This window comes from Bemisia tabaci, chromosome 5 (genome assembly GCF_918797505.1).
Source record: "Bemisia tabaci chromosome 5, PGI_BMITA_v3".
Taxonomy (NCBI): Eukaryota; Metazoa; Arthropoda; class Insecta; order Hemiptera; family Aleyrodidae; genus Bemisia; species Bemisia tabaci.
The window spans coordinates 26,582,687-26,601,944 of NC_092797.1; the positions used below are offsets into that span (position 1 = coordinate 26,582,687).

At 35.7% G+C, this 19,258-nt stretch overlaps 1 protein-coding gene across 2 annotated transcripts; it reads left to right on the plus strand.

Moving 5' to 3' along the window:
* The first annotated feature begins 2,304 nt into the window (after positions 1-2,304).
* Positions 2,305-18,735, plus strand: LOC109037365 (PHAF1 protein CG7083). 2 transcript variants are annotated; one of them, XM_019051968.2, is made up of 12 exons: positions 2,305-2,513; positions 3,527-3,609; positions 4,249-4,332; positions 4,937-4,980; positions 6,146-6,305; positions 6,727-6,946; positions 7,443-7,654; positions 8,216-8,298; positions 9,860-9,953; positions 11,862-12,008; positions 12,846-13,003; positions 18,157-18,735. In XM_019051968.2, exons 1-11 carry the CDS (start codon positions 2,450-2,452, stop codon positions 12,930-12,932), a joined length of 1,278 nt encoding a protein of 425 aa, XP_018907513.1. In that variant the 5' UTR covers positions 2,305-2,449; the 3' UTR covers positions 12,933-13,003; positions 18,157-18,735. The 2 variants fall into 2 exon arrangements, with proteins under 2 accessions (XP_018907513.1, XP_018907514.1); XM_019051969.2 differs by having other exon boundaries at positions 18,161-18,735.
* The last annotated feature ends 523 nt before the right edge of the window (positions 18,736-19,258 follow it).

Here is a 19,258-nt window from a genome sequence, read left to right on the forward strand (position 1 = left end):
AAGTTTTGGATTGGGTACCACCTGGGAAGAGGCGACGGGGACGTCCCGTAAAGGGTTGGCGGCAGGGCGTTGACGAAGAGATGTCACGGTGTCAGTTGCCCAAGAACCTCTGGGAAGACAGGCATATGTGGCGTTTGGGTGTCGTAGAACGCCAGAGTGCGTTGTAAAGCGACTTCATATATATATATTCCGGATTTTGCTGGCCAAGTTGTAGGTACCGACCTACGTCACAGGGTAAACAAACCTCAAGATGCAAACACCTCCTTTTTTCTCTCTATGAAAGTACCAAGATTTCTTATCTGCTGTCTTCAATAATACGTGGTTGCTATTCTAGAGTTAGTTCTGTTCTAAATATTTATTATCTAAAGACTGCTGTCGGATCTCGTTAAAGAGAGAGGAGTCAGCTTTTGTTAGTCTACAATATCGTTGGGTTCTCTCTCTGAATTGATTTTACCAACAGGGAATATGAGAGAGACCCAACTGTGCCCTTGGTTCTTCTCTCTGCATTAATCGAGCTCTTATTGCGTTAAGGAGAGGGGAACCAAGTTATTGAAAACTAGAAAAAAAACAGTGATTTTTTACAGAAGACTCTCTTTGTCAGAAATAAAAAAACAAAGCTCCTACATTTTTTTTATAAAAATAAAAATTGTGAAAGGAAAAATTTCACTCACCCCTGTAAGTAGCCCTGCATTAAGACTTTTCTCATTTTTTAAACCTAACTTAAATTTTTTTCTCCTTTACTTGTAATCACAAAAAATATAAAGAAAACCAGTTGAACTTGCTATGATACGTTTTGTTGAACCGTAGAGTAATTCCCTGTTTTCTTGCCAATTTTCTGGCTGAGCACATAGTTTTCTCCCTAGGAAGCATAATCTGAAAATCTTCATCGAAGTGAAACTTCATAAACTCTCTACTGAAGCCAAGCTAATTTTTTTGCTGAAATTTCATCCGGCAACAACCCCAGGTGCAAAAGTATAGGTTGATTTTCAGCTTTTCAAATGTATCATGACAGGGTTATTCTTTCCTCCTCTTTTTTTTCATATTATTACTTTAAGATAAAAAATTGATAGAAGTAATAAAATAGCATTTGGCACCAAAAACTTCAAAAATTTAGAGTGATTTTCTCATGGTGAGATGGAACTCGAATACTTAGGCACTTAAAACTAATTGAAAAATAAAAACATGAGTGGTTCAAAAACCTTACTTTCAGAATGATCGCTGTGCTATGATTCGAAAATTGTAACACTTCAGAATTCCTATGAAATTGCTGAAAGCTTAAATCTTCAACCTGAGATAGAGCACCTTTCCATTATTTTTTTCGGGAGTAAAAACCTGAATTTTTGAGTTCAGTTTATTATAAAGTTGAGCTAAGTTCAAAAACGCAATAGTGTACTTTCTTCGGAAAATACACTAAAAATATCTTCAGCACAAAATAAATTCTTGTGCCTCCGCTTTGGCCGAGAATGAAGAGAGAAGGCGCTGAGACCCTACCCTCAGTCAGGAGTAGGTTTACGACATCGAAGTTATATATACAGATTTTGTTTTCTCTTTGGGGTCCCACTCAGTGGTTCTTGTACTTAGTTGTTGAGTGAAATCCTCTTAGAGAAGGGAGGAAAAGTCTGTTAAAACATCCCCCTCCTGAACCACTACGTAAGGCCTTAATAGGCGTAGTCACGGTGAAGTGGTGATATTGCATCTGGCCAAGGGTGGCAGAAACTCAGGTATGAGGAGGAAGTGGGGAGACCTGCCAGAATTTTTTAAAAAGTTTGATATTCTATTGGAAAAGCCCAATTTTTCAAGCAAAAGGTTTGTTTTATTTTCATTATTATTATTTTACTTTTCATTTTTTTTGGTCGGAGGAACCGATCATGAATTTGGGTGAAAAAGAGAAAAGGTTTGACCTTTTCTCTTTTTCACCCAAATTCATGATCGGTTCCTCCGACCAAAAAAATGAAAAGTAAAATAACTTTCTGTACCCCTGCTCTGACCTATCTACTGTAATTCCCCTGGAGGAACAAATAGTTTCTGATCAGAAGAAGTCAGGTTTGAGGTTTAGGAAATATGTGTCATCCTTTCTCGAGGGCAAAGTCTGCTCCTCAATTATTCATTAAGTCTAAAGAGGGTCACGCTGTCCTTCGAATTTTCAAATATCCGCGCCTTACGGAACATGGCAGAAGTGCAGCTACCTAGCGGGCAAAGTTCTACATCTCCGATTCGAAACAAACACACAAATCAGCTGTTTGATGTAAACAAAAGAAAGTTCTACTCCCCTCCGCTTCTATCCCCTCTTATCTTTTTTTCTGACGTCATTTGACAGCTGACCATTAAAATGGCGTATAAACAAACGTAAATAAAGAGAAGAACAAAGGGATTGTTTATTTATTTATCAGTGACATCGTTTGCAGTGCTACAATTATTTTTTTTTCATTTATTGTCGACTTCAGTAACAATGTTAGAGTTAGAAGTTGTGCCAGAAACTTCCCTGGGATGTGATCAATGGGAATTCGTGCTAGGTTTGTCTATTATCTCTCAATTCTTCTTGAAGCTCTCATCTTTTCACAGAAACTTTTCATGAAGTTTCCAATATTCTCTTCAAAATGTCCTGTATGCAGTTTGCGCAATTGCACCTAGAATCACCTCTCACTAAGTATATCACTTGCCACAAACTGACAAAATATCAATCATCACCAATGCATGATGCGTTGGACGCCTCCTTTTTCTCTTAACTAGAAGCATTTCTTTACTTCTTCTCATACCCTTCGCACTCAATTCCCACCGCTCTCTGAATCTTACTAGGCAGTGGAACTCACTCACAGAGCAGTTTATTGTACCCACTACAGTCTTTGAATGTTTTAAGAGGTATCATCAACAAACTTCTTAGATGTCCTTGTACTTTGTCCGCTTACATCATTTCCATTTCTCAAAGCTTCTCACACATACGGATTAATTATCCTCAATTTTTTTGTCATTATCTATACTCAAATGATGTAAGAAGCTGCTTCTGCATCATCCTAAAATATTTCATGCTTTAGGATTGTAAGAATTCCATTGTAAAGGCTGTGTCCCGCAATCTAACGCTCTTTAAAGTCGGAAATCTCAGCACCCAGAGTTTAACAACTCTTTGCTTTTACATCAGCATCAAAGAAATATCCATATCTATCAGTGTCATTAGTAACTTGAGTAATACCCAAGTGACTTGGTGAGGATTTCAGAAATATAATCAGCATATCTGCCATTTATGAAGACATCTCTATCACTCGTTTAAATGCTTAAGGGTGAAATTTTGGGGATGCGTGATGGAGACGAAAATTCTCCTCTAATGAGAGCAAATTTCTGCAGAGCATTGTCATCAGTAAAAGTTATAAAATGAGAACTGAAGAGATCTCCTTATCTGATCCTTTCTATGTTTACATGACTTGGTTGATGAATATAGTTCCTACCTTTGTTACACTGCAACGAGCCTTTGAATAAACATGGTCTCTTTTTAACAGAATCCCAAATTTACTAAACCTTCTTTATTTTCTAGGAATGCACTTTTCACAGGCTGTTGCCATCATTCAATCTCAAGTAGGAATTATCAAAGGGGTCCAAGTTTTGTACAGCGACTCAGTAAGTTAGAAACTTTTGATTCTATTCAATACTGAATACTTACCATGTTCTTTGTATGATTTGTTCTTACTTTGGAAGCTCTGAAATAGCTCTAATATTTAGACTGTACAGAATACCTCAATTTTTGGAATATTTTCTTGAAGGTATAGTATGTACTATCCAGACTCCACGAATATCATTGAACATCACTATAGAGCATACAGGGATGTGGAAATGCTTGAGGACGCGAGCTGATGCTTGCATCGTGAGTTAGGAAATCTGTGAGCTTTAAGAATTGTTTTTTAAAATTTTTTTGCTCAATATGTATTTAAGATAGTTTTGCTGAGAAAGTAAATTTCAATGTAGAGATTGCGATTGACATTTGCTCTGAAGAGCTTCTTGCACTGCTATCAAAACAAAGTCGAGGGTGTTTTATTATTACAGCCTCTTAAAGTTTAAATCCTGGAAGTTGTAACAGGGGAAATTATATTTACTGTTCCTCGTTATTAGGTACAGACTATTTATCGGGAAAAGGAAAATAGTGTAATAATTGCGAGGGCTTTCACTCAAATGATTAAGGCATTCCTGTAATCATGATGAGGCAATATCTCTCATCAGTGTCGTCGTTTTGGCATTTTTCATCATTCCCTTTTTTTTCAGGCTCCTCTAGAAGCAGATCTCGTGTTGAGTTTACCCCAGGATGGCATCAGACTTGTATTTGACCCGATCTCACAACGTTTAAAGGTTAGTTTTCCCTCCTCTTGCATGGTTTAAAATTGAAAGGCTTCGATTTATTTCATCAAGCCAATCGCTTTCTTTTTCCTCTTTTTTTACTAAAGATAAAAAAATTGAAGAATGGAATTCTGTACGTATCTTTTTAAATCCCATCGATTGGACCATTTTGATACCGTACCATGAACGGATAGAATGTGCCTATGATGCAATGAAAAAGCTAGTTAAACTGATTCAAAGAAGGAGTAAAAATGTTTCACATTTTTAATCAGCACTTGAAGAACGAGGGCGAAACACTTGCCAGCCTTCATTTTAACTAATTATAATTTGTAAATTAGTTTTCTTAAATGTATACATCTAAGTATTTACTTATCTAACTCTTTTTACTCTCTCAGCAGCCTGATTGTTGAAACTCTACCTGGCTTTGTCGGCAAGATAAAACACAATATAAACCTGCGCCTATGATATAGATCTGTACTGTACAATGTATCGATGCCTTGACAGTAATTTTAACAACCAGGCCACTGTTCTTCCAAATCATTTATCTTGTCTCTCATTTTTCAACCTGTCTGACGGAGGTTTTAATCTAATGTTGTATAATTTTTTTTTTTTTCAGATAATTGATATAGTTAATATGAGATTAGTGAAATTAAAATATTGGTAAGCACACTATGATATTATCAAAAGCTCCACTAGCATATGTATATTTTATTTTTTTCATTTTGAGAACCATTCATCATTAGTATTTCCCTTTAATGGAATGGTAATTACTGGTTCACTTTCTGCCCAAGCAGAGTTGAGCTCTTACTGTTTTAGAACCTTAATTTCTAGTCCTGAAATTTTTCCATGGATACTTTAATTTTTTCAAGATTGAAATTTTACTTGTATTAGGTAGTTTGAAGTCAGAATTCATGACTGAAATAAAGAGAAGAAAGCTGTAAGAAAATCGTTTCACAAACTTCCACGAGAAGGAGAAAAGAATTAGAAAATAGAGTGACTCAAATTATCAGTACTCCAAGAATCCAAAATCAATGGTGAAACTGCAAGAATGCGTAACTTGGAAAAAATAATTTTTCAGGAGAGCTGAAGTACTCCTAAATTCCCTAATTTGACGTTCGAAAGGTAAAAATTCATTGAGATGGCAAAAATTATATGCTTTTCAGTTCTGCAAGCATTCATAAAAATAACTTCAAATATTGGGAATTATGAGAGAATAAGCGAGATATGCATCTTGCAAATCAGGTTCCAATACTTCGTACCAAGATACGCAAATATTGCATTAAGGCTCTGAGCCAGTATTTAACTTAATTTAGTTTTATGAATACCAGACAAAGACTTCTGAAGAATAGCTAAAATCAATGGTGAAACTGCAAGAATGCGTAACTTGGAAAAAATAATTTTTCAGGAGAGCTGAAGTACTCCTAAATTCCCTAATTTGACGTTCGAAAGGTAAAATATTCACTTATGGGGACCCTAAGTATACTAAACCCAAGAAATCACTAATTGGGATATTTAGCTCTAATGCCAGTGAATTGCTAAAGGAGCGTTTGCATATGAGTTCATAGTGGTACCTATAACAGCAGCTAAGGTAATTACAGACAGGGAAGGCAGCGCTTGATTTGATTACTCTATGAACACTGGTTTTTTATGCATTCAGGAGAACCACACAAAGCTAGCATGAGATTCATGTTATGGGAATCAGCGCCAAGATAGGCACTAATTGAATAACATTCTTGAGTATTTACCTGATGAGTTCAGCTCTCATTTTTTGCAAGATTAAATTTTTCCTTTTTAATTAGGTCTTGTTCCATTCTCTCCTTTCCAGTGGAATGTTATTCAATACACCTGAAATACTGCCGAGCATCGAGCAAATTGAACACTCATTTGGAGCAACGCATCCTGCAATATACGATGCTGAGCGACAAACGTTTGTTCTAAATTTCCGCGGTCTTTCCTTTACTTTCCATGTCGATTCCAAGCTCCAGGTAAATTATTTTCTCTTCTTATCAAATAATTACAGGAAATTAACTAGCTTACCAGGTTTGTTGATTTTGACATTTCATAACATTTTTTGACAGTTCAATCAAAGCATTTTTAATAATTTTGAACTTTCAAACTGAAATTTATAAATCAATCAGTGAGATTACAAACCTTCCCCTAACCTTATACTACTCAATTTTAGGAAGAACCCTTGCTTGAAACCTCTTGAAAAGTACTTTTCAGTGATGGTAGTACCTCTTTTCTTTGCTATCTGTAGAAACAGAGAAAAATACAACTGGCAATCAAGAAGCTTAAACATTTGAAATTTTACTGTTTCAATTACTCCCCTGTTTTACCTTTCCTATTTATTATTAATTTTTTTTTTCAAATTTTGCTTTTCTTAATAATTCTTTATCTGAATTTCAGTCCAACATATCCCATGCAGGGTTGACATCTCTCAAATTCCCGAATGGACTATCCCCAGTCGTTTCACAGCTGAGTGTGTATGTTGGCAACAAACTTTCTAGCGCTTCTCCTCCACCATTGCCTTTCTCATGCTACCAGCATCTCATTTTTCTGGAGCAGGCTCATATTTTACGAGATAAGAACTCGACTAAAGGTCTCAGACTGCATCTGTTTTATGAAGGTTTGTACAACTAGTTTTCATTGTGTACGGCATGAAAACAGTGCAATCAGTTTGATTATTCGAGGAAAGGACCTTTCGTATCACTGGAGGTAATTAAATTAAAGATGAAAGCAGAAGAAAATCAGATTCAGGGAAGAAAATAGAATAAAAATAAAAAAAAACACCCCCTCAACCAAATTGCTCTGTGTACACTTTTTCCTTAATGCATTAAGACAGACAAAATCTCATTTTACCTGGCTTTTAATCTGAGTAAAATACTTCACATTGTCAATCTTCTTCCCCCCCCCCCCTTCTCTATTATTTGTCTGAGTTCTCGGGTATTATTCTGCAAGTAAAACTTTACTCAACCTGACTGACATGTAATAAATATAAATTTACGCTGGTCTATCAGGGTTAAAAATTTATTTTAAATAGATCATCTTTATTGTTGCCTATTTCATCTTATTAGTATCTTTACTCTGTTTCAAAAGTCAACTCTAAACTCTCTTTTTTGCAGGGGTCAGTCGAGGAACAGAGAGCAAGAAAAATTCCCTAGTCACTGAAATCTATTTTAATGCCACCTGTCAAGATGTTACCACAATTCTCGGTGCTCCATCACGCGTTTTTTACAAGGCAGAGGACAAAATGAAGATTCACAGTCCCAACGCACATAAGCGAGTGACACGCAGGCGTTCTGATTTCTTTTTCAACTACTTTTCTTTGGGCCTTGTATGTTTGTTCTTTCACTTCCATGTCTTGTGTAGTGTTCGATATTTTGAAGCAAATTGTCAATTATAATATAGGAATAATTATGACCAAGGTGATTTGTGAGGCGCTACGTGGCAACTGACAGACTTGTCATGCTACCAAAGAATTATTGATGGTAACTGTAAGGTATTTAACAAAGAAGAGCCTTTTCAGAAATATTTTTTCAATGTACAGTCCGTGCTTCCCTTAAGGTGGTTTCCCTGAGTAATTTCTCTTTTACCAAAGGGTATTTTCCGAAAATTTCAAGTCTATATCTTAATTAATTCCAAAGTTACAGGGCTGGTGTGGAATTTTTGGATCACCCTGTATGGCCAAGACTGTGCTGTACTTTAGTACGAATCTTCTAATCATATTAGTCTTATAAGATAATAATTTTTGCTCATGTTTCCGCGATTCTAAGTTTGTTTTGGAGGCAAACCACATAAAATTATTTTGATTTTTGTCAGATTTTGAATAATTTTTAAGTAAATATTAATTTTTTGTCAATTTGATTAATTTGCTTATTTTTTGTTCAATCTTCAGGATATTCTCTTTGATGCCAAATCCCAAAAAGCGAAGAAGTTTGTCCTGCATACCAACTACCCAGGACATTATAATTTTAATATGTGAGTACTTATTTTTCATATCACATTATTCATGATACAATCATTATTTTGTAGTAATTGGGCCTATTGATGCTCCTCTGACCTCAGGGCGTATTTCAATTTTCATTAGAACCCTAGAAAGCACGGAGTTATATGGACAATCAGGCTTATCTATCCCAAAATGGAATTACACCATATTAGAGGGGCAACGATATGGTTTGATGAATTAGTTCCATAACTCCCTCCTTTACCTTGTGCATCACAGGAACAAATAGATTCTCTTTTCATGAAGATTGTAACAGTTCCACCAACTTCTGCGATGTTTATGAGAGCTATGTTGATGTATTTCTATGAAAATGCAAAAGCTTGAAGAGTCAGCACAATGTTGTCTGGTGCATATGAATCCAGGCGTTGTTGCAGGTGCTCAGTATAGACGCACCTTTGCCTGTGAGAGGGTAAAACTGAAGTTTGTTTTTACATCAATCATATTTGAACAAATAATCTTGCAACCTCCCTCTCGTTCATGATTTTCGTCATTTTTGAGCATTTTGTTCCTTCTCATTTCTTTGCGTTGCAAAAAGAGAAGCTTTAGTTTTGAATCATAGTAAGAAAAGTTTGCAACAGTTTGCGAGATTATTTATTTATTAAGGTTAGATTTTCTCAAATCACTGCAGGCAAACTTGATTGCTAGGTACAAAGAAAAACTGTCCGCTGACGGGAAATTTCAAAGAGCTTGTTACAAACTCTGCAGATGGCGCGTAGGGCTGTTCTATCGGTTGTCGGTAAGTTACCGAAACAGTTCCGTCAAGAAAAAGTTACAATAAGAGTGCTCTTGCCGATAGTGATCAGAGTTTTTGGAGCTGACGAAAATAAGCTGTTGCCATTTGTACATCTATTTCACGCGCCGCTGTGCCAGGCAATCTGATAAACCGACGCACGGGGCAACAATGCATTGAGTGCGAGCTCTCAAAAATCCGATAAGGCCGGCTGTTAACGATATCATCGCCACTGTCGGTACTGCCGCCAGTTTCAATAAGAGACGATATCGATAGTGTTCCAGCAAGAGTTCGTTTGAACACCCCTAATGGCGCGTTAAGGATTGACTTTTGGACTGTTTTTATGTGCTCATCATGATTTTCCTGCAATTTTACTGTGTAAAGGAAACATATTAATGTTTTTATAAACTAGTTAGGTTTGAATAATTATTATATCTGGGCTAACAGAATTTAAATTTATTGGAGTAATGTGTAATATGGAAGTATTTTTATTTTTCGAGTTGAAACTTCTGATTTTTATATTTGATTTTTTAAAAATTCTGTGAGTTGTGATCATAAAATTTGATCAGTTCATTATTGATTTAAATGAAAAAAATTTACCTACAATTTGATTGGAGGAGGTATGGGAGAATTTCCCATTCACGTAAAAAATCATATGGCTACTGCCATAGGAATTATTGAAAATATCCCTTTGTTACGAATAATTCTGCAAGACTTAGAGTCTACGTCACTCGGCTTTATCTCTTGAATCATATCCATTGAAAGAAATACGAATAATTAATTTTTAAATGTTTTCCTCTCTTCAGGTATCATCGTTGTGAGTTCAATCTCAGTCTACCAGCTTCCCAAATTCAAACTTCCAACACAGACATCACCGAAACTAGGTGTACAACTCTGCAGGTAATAAAGACAGTAAAAGAATGTGAAGAATTTTCTAAAGCTACGTAACACGAGTGTGAAGTACAGTAAAATTTGCAACTCTTAAAATGTAGCCCTACATAATTTACACTGAAATCATATTCCTCCATCTGATACTTTTTTGTGACTCAAAAGCATCGAAATGAGATGCAGCATATTCCTGTTTAATCTAAATGGCATGATTTTGAATGGTGATTTGCTCCCGTCTTTTATGGTTTCTTTTTCAAAAAAAACAAGGAATACTTGTTGCAAGCATGTAAAACCCAGGATTTGAAAAAAAATAATGCTGTCAATAAAGAGTTAAAATTATGAGGCCCTGCTCATGTGAACTCAAATAAGAGCTATTGCTCTTTTCTCCTTACTGGAAGAAATTGGGAGGAAATCTTAAAATTTTCGAAGACACGAATACAAACAAAAGAAAGTTTGCCTCAGGAGGAATATTGTTGAAGCCATCGAAAGAGCAGTGATTTTGAAAAATCTTTACTATTTCTAAAATTTAGTAACTTTTTTAGATAGTTGTTAGCACAACAACATTTAATGCTGAATGAGCTAAATGACGGTTACCCTAACTTCTTAGTCGAACCCCTTTTTCTTAATATTACTTTATTTTTGCCCAATTGAATATGAAGCCGTTATATTATGCCGTTTTAGTCTTTGGCACAAACACCATTTGACATAGTATTCTGTGCTGAAGGCCAACCTGATCAAAACCTGATATTGGTAAGGCTCTTTACTGATGGATCTGATGGAAACGTTTGCTGGATCTTATCCACGTGGTAGATACATTGACGTATAATACAATCTAGACTGTGCATTAGAAAATTTTGGCGAGACTAGAGTCCCTTCAGGCGAGACGATAGGCAACCCAGCAAGTGAACCAGCAATATGTACCGAGACAATGGAAATGCCAGTCTTGCCAGTGCCGTTAGCCGTTGCCTGGTACGCTTTGTTCGTATATCTAGCTGTATCAACTAAGCTGAAGGCGCGTCTTTACCCTGATTTACCCCGCTAGCTGTCTTACCTCCCCCGCCTAAAGTCGGGCCTAGTGCGCGGTCTGGATTGTGTTATAAGTCAATGAGTAGATAGCTCCAAATTCACAAGGGACTCATCAGAAAAGTTTGAAATTCACTCTAAACTGCACAATCTGTGGAAGAAATTTGCGCATTTCTAAGCTTCCTTCGTTAGTGACTGTAATACGGTAGAGACATATTGATTCTGAAAAGTAACCTCAATTTTACAACTCCTCAAGAAACAGCCGCCATCATATTTTGCAATCAAGATCAAACAACATAACAAACTCCACACATCCCTCATCCTCACTTTCCTGCTTCAAGTTAAGTTCAACAAGCAAAAGTACTTACGTTCTTTGTTTTCATTCAAAGAACGGTGTCACATGAAGGGTGACCATCTTAAGTTTTACATGGAGTTGTAAACCTGAGGTGAATTTTCTTTAACAAAGTATGTTATTGTTGTACTGTAAGTTTTGAAGCAAGAAGTTTAAAAATGCCTCAATTGTATAATTAGGAGTAAACTTTAGACTCTATCAAAGTGCTCATCATGATTTCTGAGTAATGGCAACTAGTAGCAACTCCTCTTTTCAGTTAAGTGAAAGTTTGCAGCAGACTCATTGCCCTTGCTATGAAGTGCATTATGTATCTTTGGCGAAGAGAAAACCCACCAGCTAGCCAGCGAGCCAGAATGTTGGCAATCAATGTACACAAAATATGACACATATTTATAGACATTGTTAAATTATTTACATTTTAAGACATTTTAAGACAAAATAATTTTATCTATTCACCTCACACCAAAAATTGAAAATTTGTACAGCTTTAGTAATAACAGTCATAACGAAGCTAATGCTAATTTGGGCTCATTCTGCTTGATTAGGTATCAGCGTATACCAAATGGGACACAATTTCAGAGTACCTGAAACCAAGTGAACGACCAGTCGTCCTGAACCGGGCATCTTCTACCAATACGACTAATCCATTCGGTTCAACATTTTGCTATGGTTACCAGGATATTATATTTGAGGTAAGCTGTAGGTTTGCAAAACTATTCAACTTTTCTATGCAATCATGGAGGTAAATTAGTGCCAAGAGACAAAGAAATAAAATTTCATTTTTGGGTACCTCCCAAATAATTTTTGATAAAAGTATTTTTATGGTAGATAGAAGACATCTCCCACAGCTCATTTATGCAGCTGACTCCCAACTGACTATATTGAAGGTTCGTCGTTTTGTAAACCCACCATCAATAAGTAAGATAGTCATGTAGATGAACAAGGAATTTTGGGGAAAAGACTCATCATGCATCATTATGTTACAATTGGCAACATGTATTAGACACGTAGCAAAGTTTGAATAGACACTGTTCCTGCATTGACTTTCTTTCTTAGATCTGTTCTACATAATTCTTAGCCGTTATTTTTGAGGTACTTTCGCAAGCAGAGGAGATGTACATTTTTCTTGAAATCGCAATGGAACGAAAAATCACCGATTTTTGTTTCCAAATATTTCCCTTCATGAAAGCATTTAAACTCCATTCTGAATAATTTTTTTTTTTTTTAAAATTCTGTGTGCCTTGCACTTGTCATGATATTGGACGCCCCAGCTTTTCTGGTGCCTATCCAGTTCTGATTTAAGATGAATTTTTGTTAAATATTTCTCTAAGAGTATCACCTACACAATCTTGTAATCTTTTTTTTGTTAATAAATGAAATTTCACTTGTTTCTCTTAATGCTCTCGATTTTCCAGCATGGACTTGAGCCTTGTGATGTCAGTAAATACAGAACTTACCTTAAATTCCATCACTCAAACCTTGCTCTCTTTCACCGTACACAGCTAATGTGATCTCCTGTTCTGTTTTAGGTCATGCCAAACAATCATATTGCATCCATGACTTTGTATACTCAAGAATTAACCATTGGCCCCGATCAAGTGAATGATGAGGTATGACGATGGCTTACCGCCACTGTCGCCACAGTGTGCACGTTGGCGGGCAAGTGTTGATAGTTGACAGCTGTCAAGTGAGTATTTCTAACTTCTGATATTAGTTTCGAACATACCTAATTAAACATAAGGCCCTAACACTTAAAGCTTGTAAGTTCTGAAAGTATAGATTACCTTCATTGCTTTGGTCAAATCCCTACTTCCGTAAAGTGTAAGAGATGATAATTTCAGTAATCTGAATATCCTTACCTACACCAACACAGTTTTTCTCTGCTAAGAAATTTCAATCATATAGGACCCACTTATTTTCTCAAAAAAATCTCACTTCCAGTTGAATACTCGAATGGGAATTATTACCAATTAAGATTATGTACTGTTGAAATAAATCACTAAAGCCATTTCAGGATCTGACGATTGTCTTTTTATTACATATAAAAGTAGACGAGCACATGGATAAATCATCTTAACGTAATAGGCCACATTACAGCTTACAGCATTACACAGAGATGCACACACACACACATTGGATACAGAAGAGAGGGGAGAATAGCGTTGGCCCTGCATGGTGCTGCTCTCTATACTCAGATAAATTTACTACTCAACACACCTCCTTAAATTTATCAAAATTTTTAGACTTGAAAGATTGGAGAACAAATAATTATTAAAAATGAACAGAATTTGAATACACCTTAGCTTTTACATATTGAAGACATTATACTCTGAAGTAATGACAAAAAAATATATTCAATTTAAGTTTGAGCTCTCTACAAAGAAAATTTATCGATGACAACATATTGAATCTGAATTTGAACTCTGGGCAAGGAAAATGTACATGTAGTTCCATTACCCCTCCTTACATTTTACTTGAACAAGAAAGTGAATTTAATCTGAAACAGGTTTCACATTACATTAAATTTAATTTATTTCGCAGTTTTTCAAATTGTGCCTTACCTAACGGTTTTGTAAGCAAATCAGCTACATTTTCTTCAGACGCAATTTTTTGAATAGCTATTATTCCTTTTTCGTAATTTTCATTGACAAAGTGGTATTGGATTTCAATGTGTTTAGAATTTTTTGTGAAGTTTCCATTTTTTGCAATATCTATTACGCTTGAGTTGTCTTCATAAATATTAACAGGATTTCTGATAATTGTGTTAAAGCTTACGAGAATTTCCTTAATGTACAAAATTTCAGACACCAATTCAGATAGTGCTACATATTCAGCAAAAGTGCTAGATTTGGTTACAGTACTTTGTTTTTTGGTCTTCCATAGGACTACATTTCCATACAATTTTATAACATATCCTGAAGTTGATCTTCTATCTGTCCGATCACCGGCCCAATCTGAATCAACATTACAACCAAGAATTTCTGCTCCGGGATTCTTCTTAAATGTTAATTTTAAGTTTTTTGTTAAATACAAATACTTCAAAATTCTAAGAGCATACCTAAAGTGGGTATTATTATAACTGTTTTGGAATCTGCTCAAATAATTTACTGCGAAACTTATGTCAGGTCTACTTGCTGAACTAATATATAATAGAGCTCCTAACACATTTCGAAATTTTAAATCAGAATTTGGCTCTTCAGCAGGTTGAAGTTGAAGTTTCTCTTCCATTGGTGTTGCGTACAACTTAGAGTCTTCGATTTGGTACTTTTTCGCTAAACTCTCAATGTAACTTACTTGACTTAGAGTCATGTCTCCTCTCTTATTTTCAAAATTATAATTAACTGTAATTCCAACATAGTTTTTCACTGGACCCAAATCTTTCATTTTAAACCTGCTTGCTAATTTGGCTTTAGTCTTTATTACTTCTTTGAAGTCAGAACAAATTAACAAATCATCAACAAAAATTAAAATATACACAACCTTGTGGTCATCAGTAAGTTTAAAAAATAGACAACTATCATGTTTACTTCTTACAAAGCCTATTTCAAGTACATAGTTATAAAAAGTATCGTACCAAGTTTTAGGACTTTCATTTAACCCATATAGAGACTTTTCTAGTTTAAATACTTTGTTAGTACCATCTTCAAAACCAGGTGGCTGTTTGACATAAACCTCCGATCTAATTTTTCCATTCAGGAAAGCAGTCTCAACATCCATTTGATGAATACACAAATTATTATGATGACAATAAGCAAGCAAAATTTTCAACGTTTCAGCCCTAGCCACAGGTGAATACATATTTTCTAAAGAAAAATCTACTTGTTGAAATCCTTTAACGACAAGGCGCGCTCTGTGAGTGTCGGGTTTTTTCTTAAACACCCATTTTACATCTAATACTTTAGAGTCAGTTGGTCTGGGGACCAGTTTCCATGTTTTGTTCTCCTCGATATTTTTCAACTCAGTTTTCATTGCTGTTTCCCACTCTTGACGTTCTGTACAATTCATTGCCTCATCGTAAGTTAAAGGTGAGGAAGCATCACAATAATTGACATAAATCAAGTTATTATAAATGAAATCATCCTTTTTATTGGGTTTTCTTGGCCTATCAGATCTCCTTAAGATTGCATTATCTGTGTTTGTTGTATTTTCATTCGATTTAATTGTTTCATCTAATTCATCATCTGTTTCACTTACGTTTTCTGAATCACTGTCAGTTTTCAAATTAATACACTGTTTATCATCTTCAATAAATTCAACATGTCTAGCAACAACTATTTTACCATTTACGAGGATTCTATATCCTACATCGGCATATCCAATCAGGATTCCCATTTCTGCTTTGTTATCAAACTTCGACTTCCTTTTTACCTCTGGTGTTCTTACAAAAGCTTTACACCCGTACAGTTTTAAATTCGATACATTTGGCTTTTTTTGAAAGAAAATTTCATAAGGTGTCTTACATTCAGAAGTACTTCTACTCAAAATTCTATTTTTGAGATAAGCGGCTGTTTTTACTACCTCTGGCCAATATCTCACATTGACTTTTGACTCAGACATCAAACATCTAGCCATATCCATTACAGATCTATTGTACCTCTCGGCTACACCGTTCAATTCGTGTACATACGGTGGGCACGATTTCAAGTAAATTCCTTTTTCTCTAAGAAAATTAGACACATTTTTGTTTATATATTCTTTACCGTTGTCACAGATTACTTGTTTAACATTTTTACCTGTGAGATTTTGCACCAAATTCACATAATCAACAAAACAATCATATGTTTGATCCTTACTTTTTATACAATAAATTTTGGACAGCTTACTGTAATCATCGATAAAAGAGAGAAAATATTTTTCACCTGAGTTACCAACTGTTGAATGGGGACCATTAAGGTCTGTATGAACAATTTCAAGAACATCCTTCGCTTTAGAGCGATTATTTTGAAAAGGCAAATTATGCATTTTACTTTCCAAGCATGTAGCACATTTCATGAATTCAGTTTCCATACCTTTAGGGGCTCCATCTAATAAATCCTTTTTAAGCATGATATTTAAGCATTTAAAATTAACGTGGCCCAGTTGGCGATGCCATTTTTCTTTCACTGTTAATCCTGCATAACTTTCACAAGAAAAAACTTTTGGCTCAGTCGGAATGAAACCTCTTAACTTATATAAACTGCCTTCTTTAACAGCAACAGCTATCAATTCTCCATTTTGGTTATAAATCTTTGATGTATTCCCTTTAGATATTATTTTATTTTTCTGTGTAACTTTGGCATAACTAATCAAATCAGCTTTCATTTCTTTAACATAGAAAACATTTGGAAGAATAACTGGTACATTTTGTCCATACACTGAAAATGAAACTTTTACCTTTCCTACTTTAGTTGCTTTTAAGATTCGGCCGTCACCAATCCTAACATCTACTGGATCCTTTAATGTGATACTCTCACTGAAATATTCGTCATTTCTGATTATGTGGTCTGTGCAACCACTGTCTAGGAGCCAATCTACATGATTATCATCGCTTAAATTAGTAGTATTACATGAAATATTTGTTGTGTTCACCACCACGTTAAAGCAGTTACCGCTAGTACTCACTTCAGAGCTGTCTTGATCCTGCCGTCTTTGTCCCCGGTTACCTCGATACCAGCTCCGTTGTCCTCTGTACTGACCTCGATGACCTCCACGAAAATGACCTCTTTGACCATGATGGTGACTTCTGTTTCCCCGGAATTGACCTCTTTGATAAGAACCTTTGGCTTGATCACAGAAGCGTTGAATGTGTCCAGGGCGATTGCACAAGTAACATACTTGTTGGGCATTCTTGTTGTTTCGCGACTCAGCTTGAAATACATTTGATTTCTCGTCCACTCCTGATGCCTCCACTGATTTTGTTTGTTGCCATTTCAATAACACTTTGCTTTTGACGTATTCTGTCGTCTTCTCTGCTTCTGGTAATACGTCGATTAAATCACCTATGTGACTGTATTCTTTAGGGAGCGCTTTCAATAGATAGTTCAATTTTTCCGGCTGTTTGACACTTGCTCCGGCATTGATTAACTCGTTGTAGATTCTTTCAAAATCATCAAAGAATGGCGTTGGATCAGAATCGGATTTCAATCTAAGAGCTTCCAGGTTGTTCCGACACACAATTTGCAAAGCTGTGGAGGGTTTCAGATACATTTCGTCAAACTTCTTTAAAATTTCATACGCTGTTTGCATACTAGCAACGTATTCTAACTGCTTATTACTAATAGAGCTATAAATGTAGTTAGTGGCTTTAACATCCAGCTCATCGAACCTCTCCAGCGTGTTCTTGTCTTTCTCAGCATCAAGTTTCTTCTTAGATTTTTCTACAACGCATTTGCATTTCTTGAACTCTAAAAACTTTAGCAGCCTCCTCTTCCAGTGCACGTATTCTGACCCATCAAATATCGGCAAAACAATTTCATCGAATTTCACGTACCTTTGCGCCATCTTAACCTCAGAACGCACTTTCACGATCACGCTATTTTTCACTTTGCAGAAACACGAAACTTAGTCGGTTCATCGCGAACTTCAATCACGGACTGCTACCATGTTGAAATAAATCACTAAAGCCATTTCAGGATCTGACGATTGTCTTTTTATTACATATAAAAGTAGACGAGCACATGGATAAATCATCTTAACGTAATAGGCCACATTACAGCTTACAGCATTACACAGAGATGCACACACACACACATTGGATACAGAAGAGAGGGGAGAATAGCGTTGGCCCTGCATGGTGCTGCTCTCTATACAAAAAATTAGAGATTTGATTAGTTTGACATTCCGTCTTCTCTTTTGTTTCAGCCAGCACTGAACGTTGGATGCCAAAAATTTTGTCTGACACCATGGAGCACAACTGCACTTTGGATTTTTCGCAACTTCTAATTAACCTTGTTACATGAAATCTCCTCAATGCAATTTGCACAAGTCTAGATTATCTACGAGTACTAACCTTGCATCGAACTTGGTGGAAATATGCATCTCCAAAATCTTCTCAACGTAGTGAGTCTCTAATATGAAGATCATCGTTGTCTCTTTATATCAAAGAAGTGTCTGTAAGTAGGTTATTAAGTTCTCTCTTTCTACAGATAAGAAATGCCATAAATGTATATATTTATTTTAGCTGTACTGTATCCGAATGCTTTACACATTCAAAGAACTCTGAAAATATCAATCCGCCAGGTGAAGCTTCTGTGCTCTGTTTAATGATTCGCTATCATTGAAAAATTGGTGTGTATTTGTATCCCTTAGAGGATATGTATAAGCAAGAGTTTGTTATTTACACTTTGTCTCATCCTTTGAGGCGCTTTGTTAAAAAGTTTCTGATCTTAAAAATGGAAATAAAACCCGTGAGTTATCAATTAAAAGGAACTTGTCCTCATATCCCTTGATTTTCGTTTATTTATTTTGAACCTTGTATTCATATAGAACCTTGCGCTGAGCTTATGGACCCATAACACCTTGTAACTTAGGAATGAGTGTTGTACAGATGGATTTCATTGATTGTCCTAAGTAAGAAAAGCTCCAAGGATGGTTGCGTTTTGTGGCTTGGAAAAACCATACTCAACTATCAAACTTCATTACTTTCCTCAGGCTTTGAGAGGAACACAATTTATTTAAATTGTTCAAAGTCTTAGTTGTTGTATTATAGAACTATTATTTAGTTTCCCCCCTTCAAAGGTAATTTATAATCTTGTCAGAAAAAAGTCAGGACAGAGGAAAATTCTTCCATCATAAAATACACCAAAATTAGTTTAGTGCTGGATTTGACTTGAGGAGACTTTGGTTTTGGTGTAGCGGGAAGTGTGAATTAACAAACACGCAGACCGTCATTTTCTCACTTATGAGTTGCAAATTTTTAATGCAACCATCGTCTTCTACATAAAATTTCGCTGAAGAAACATAC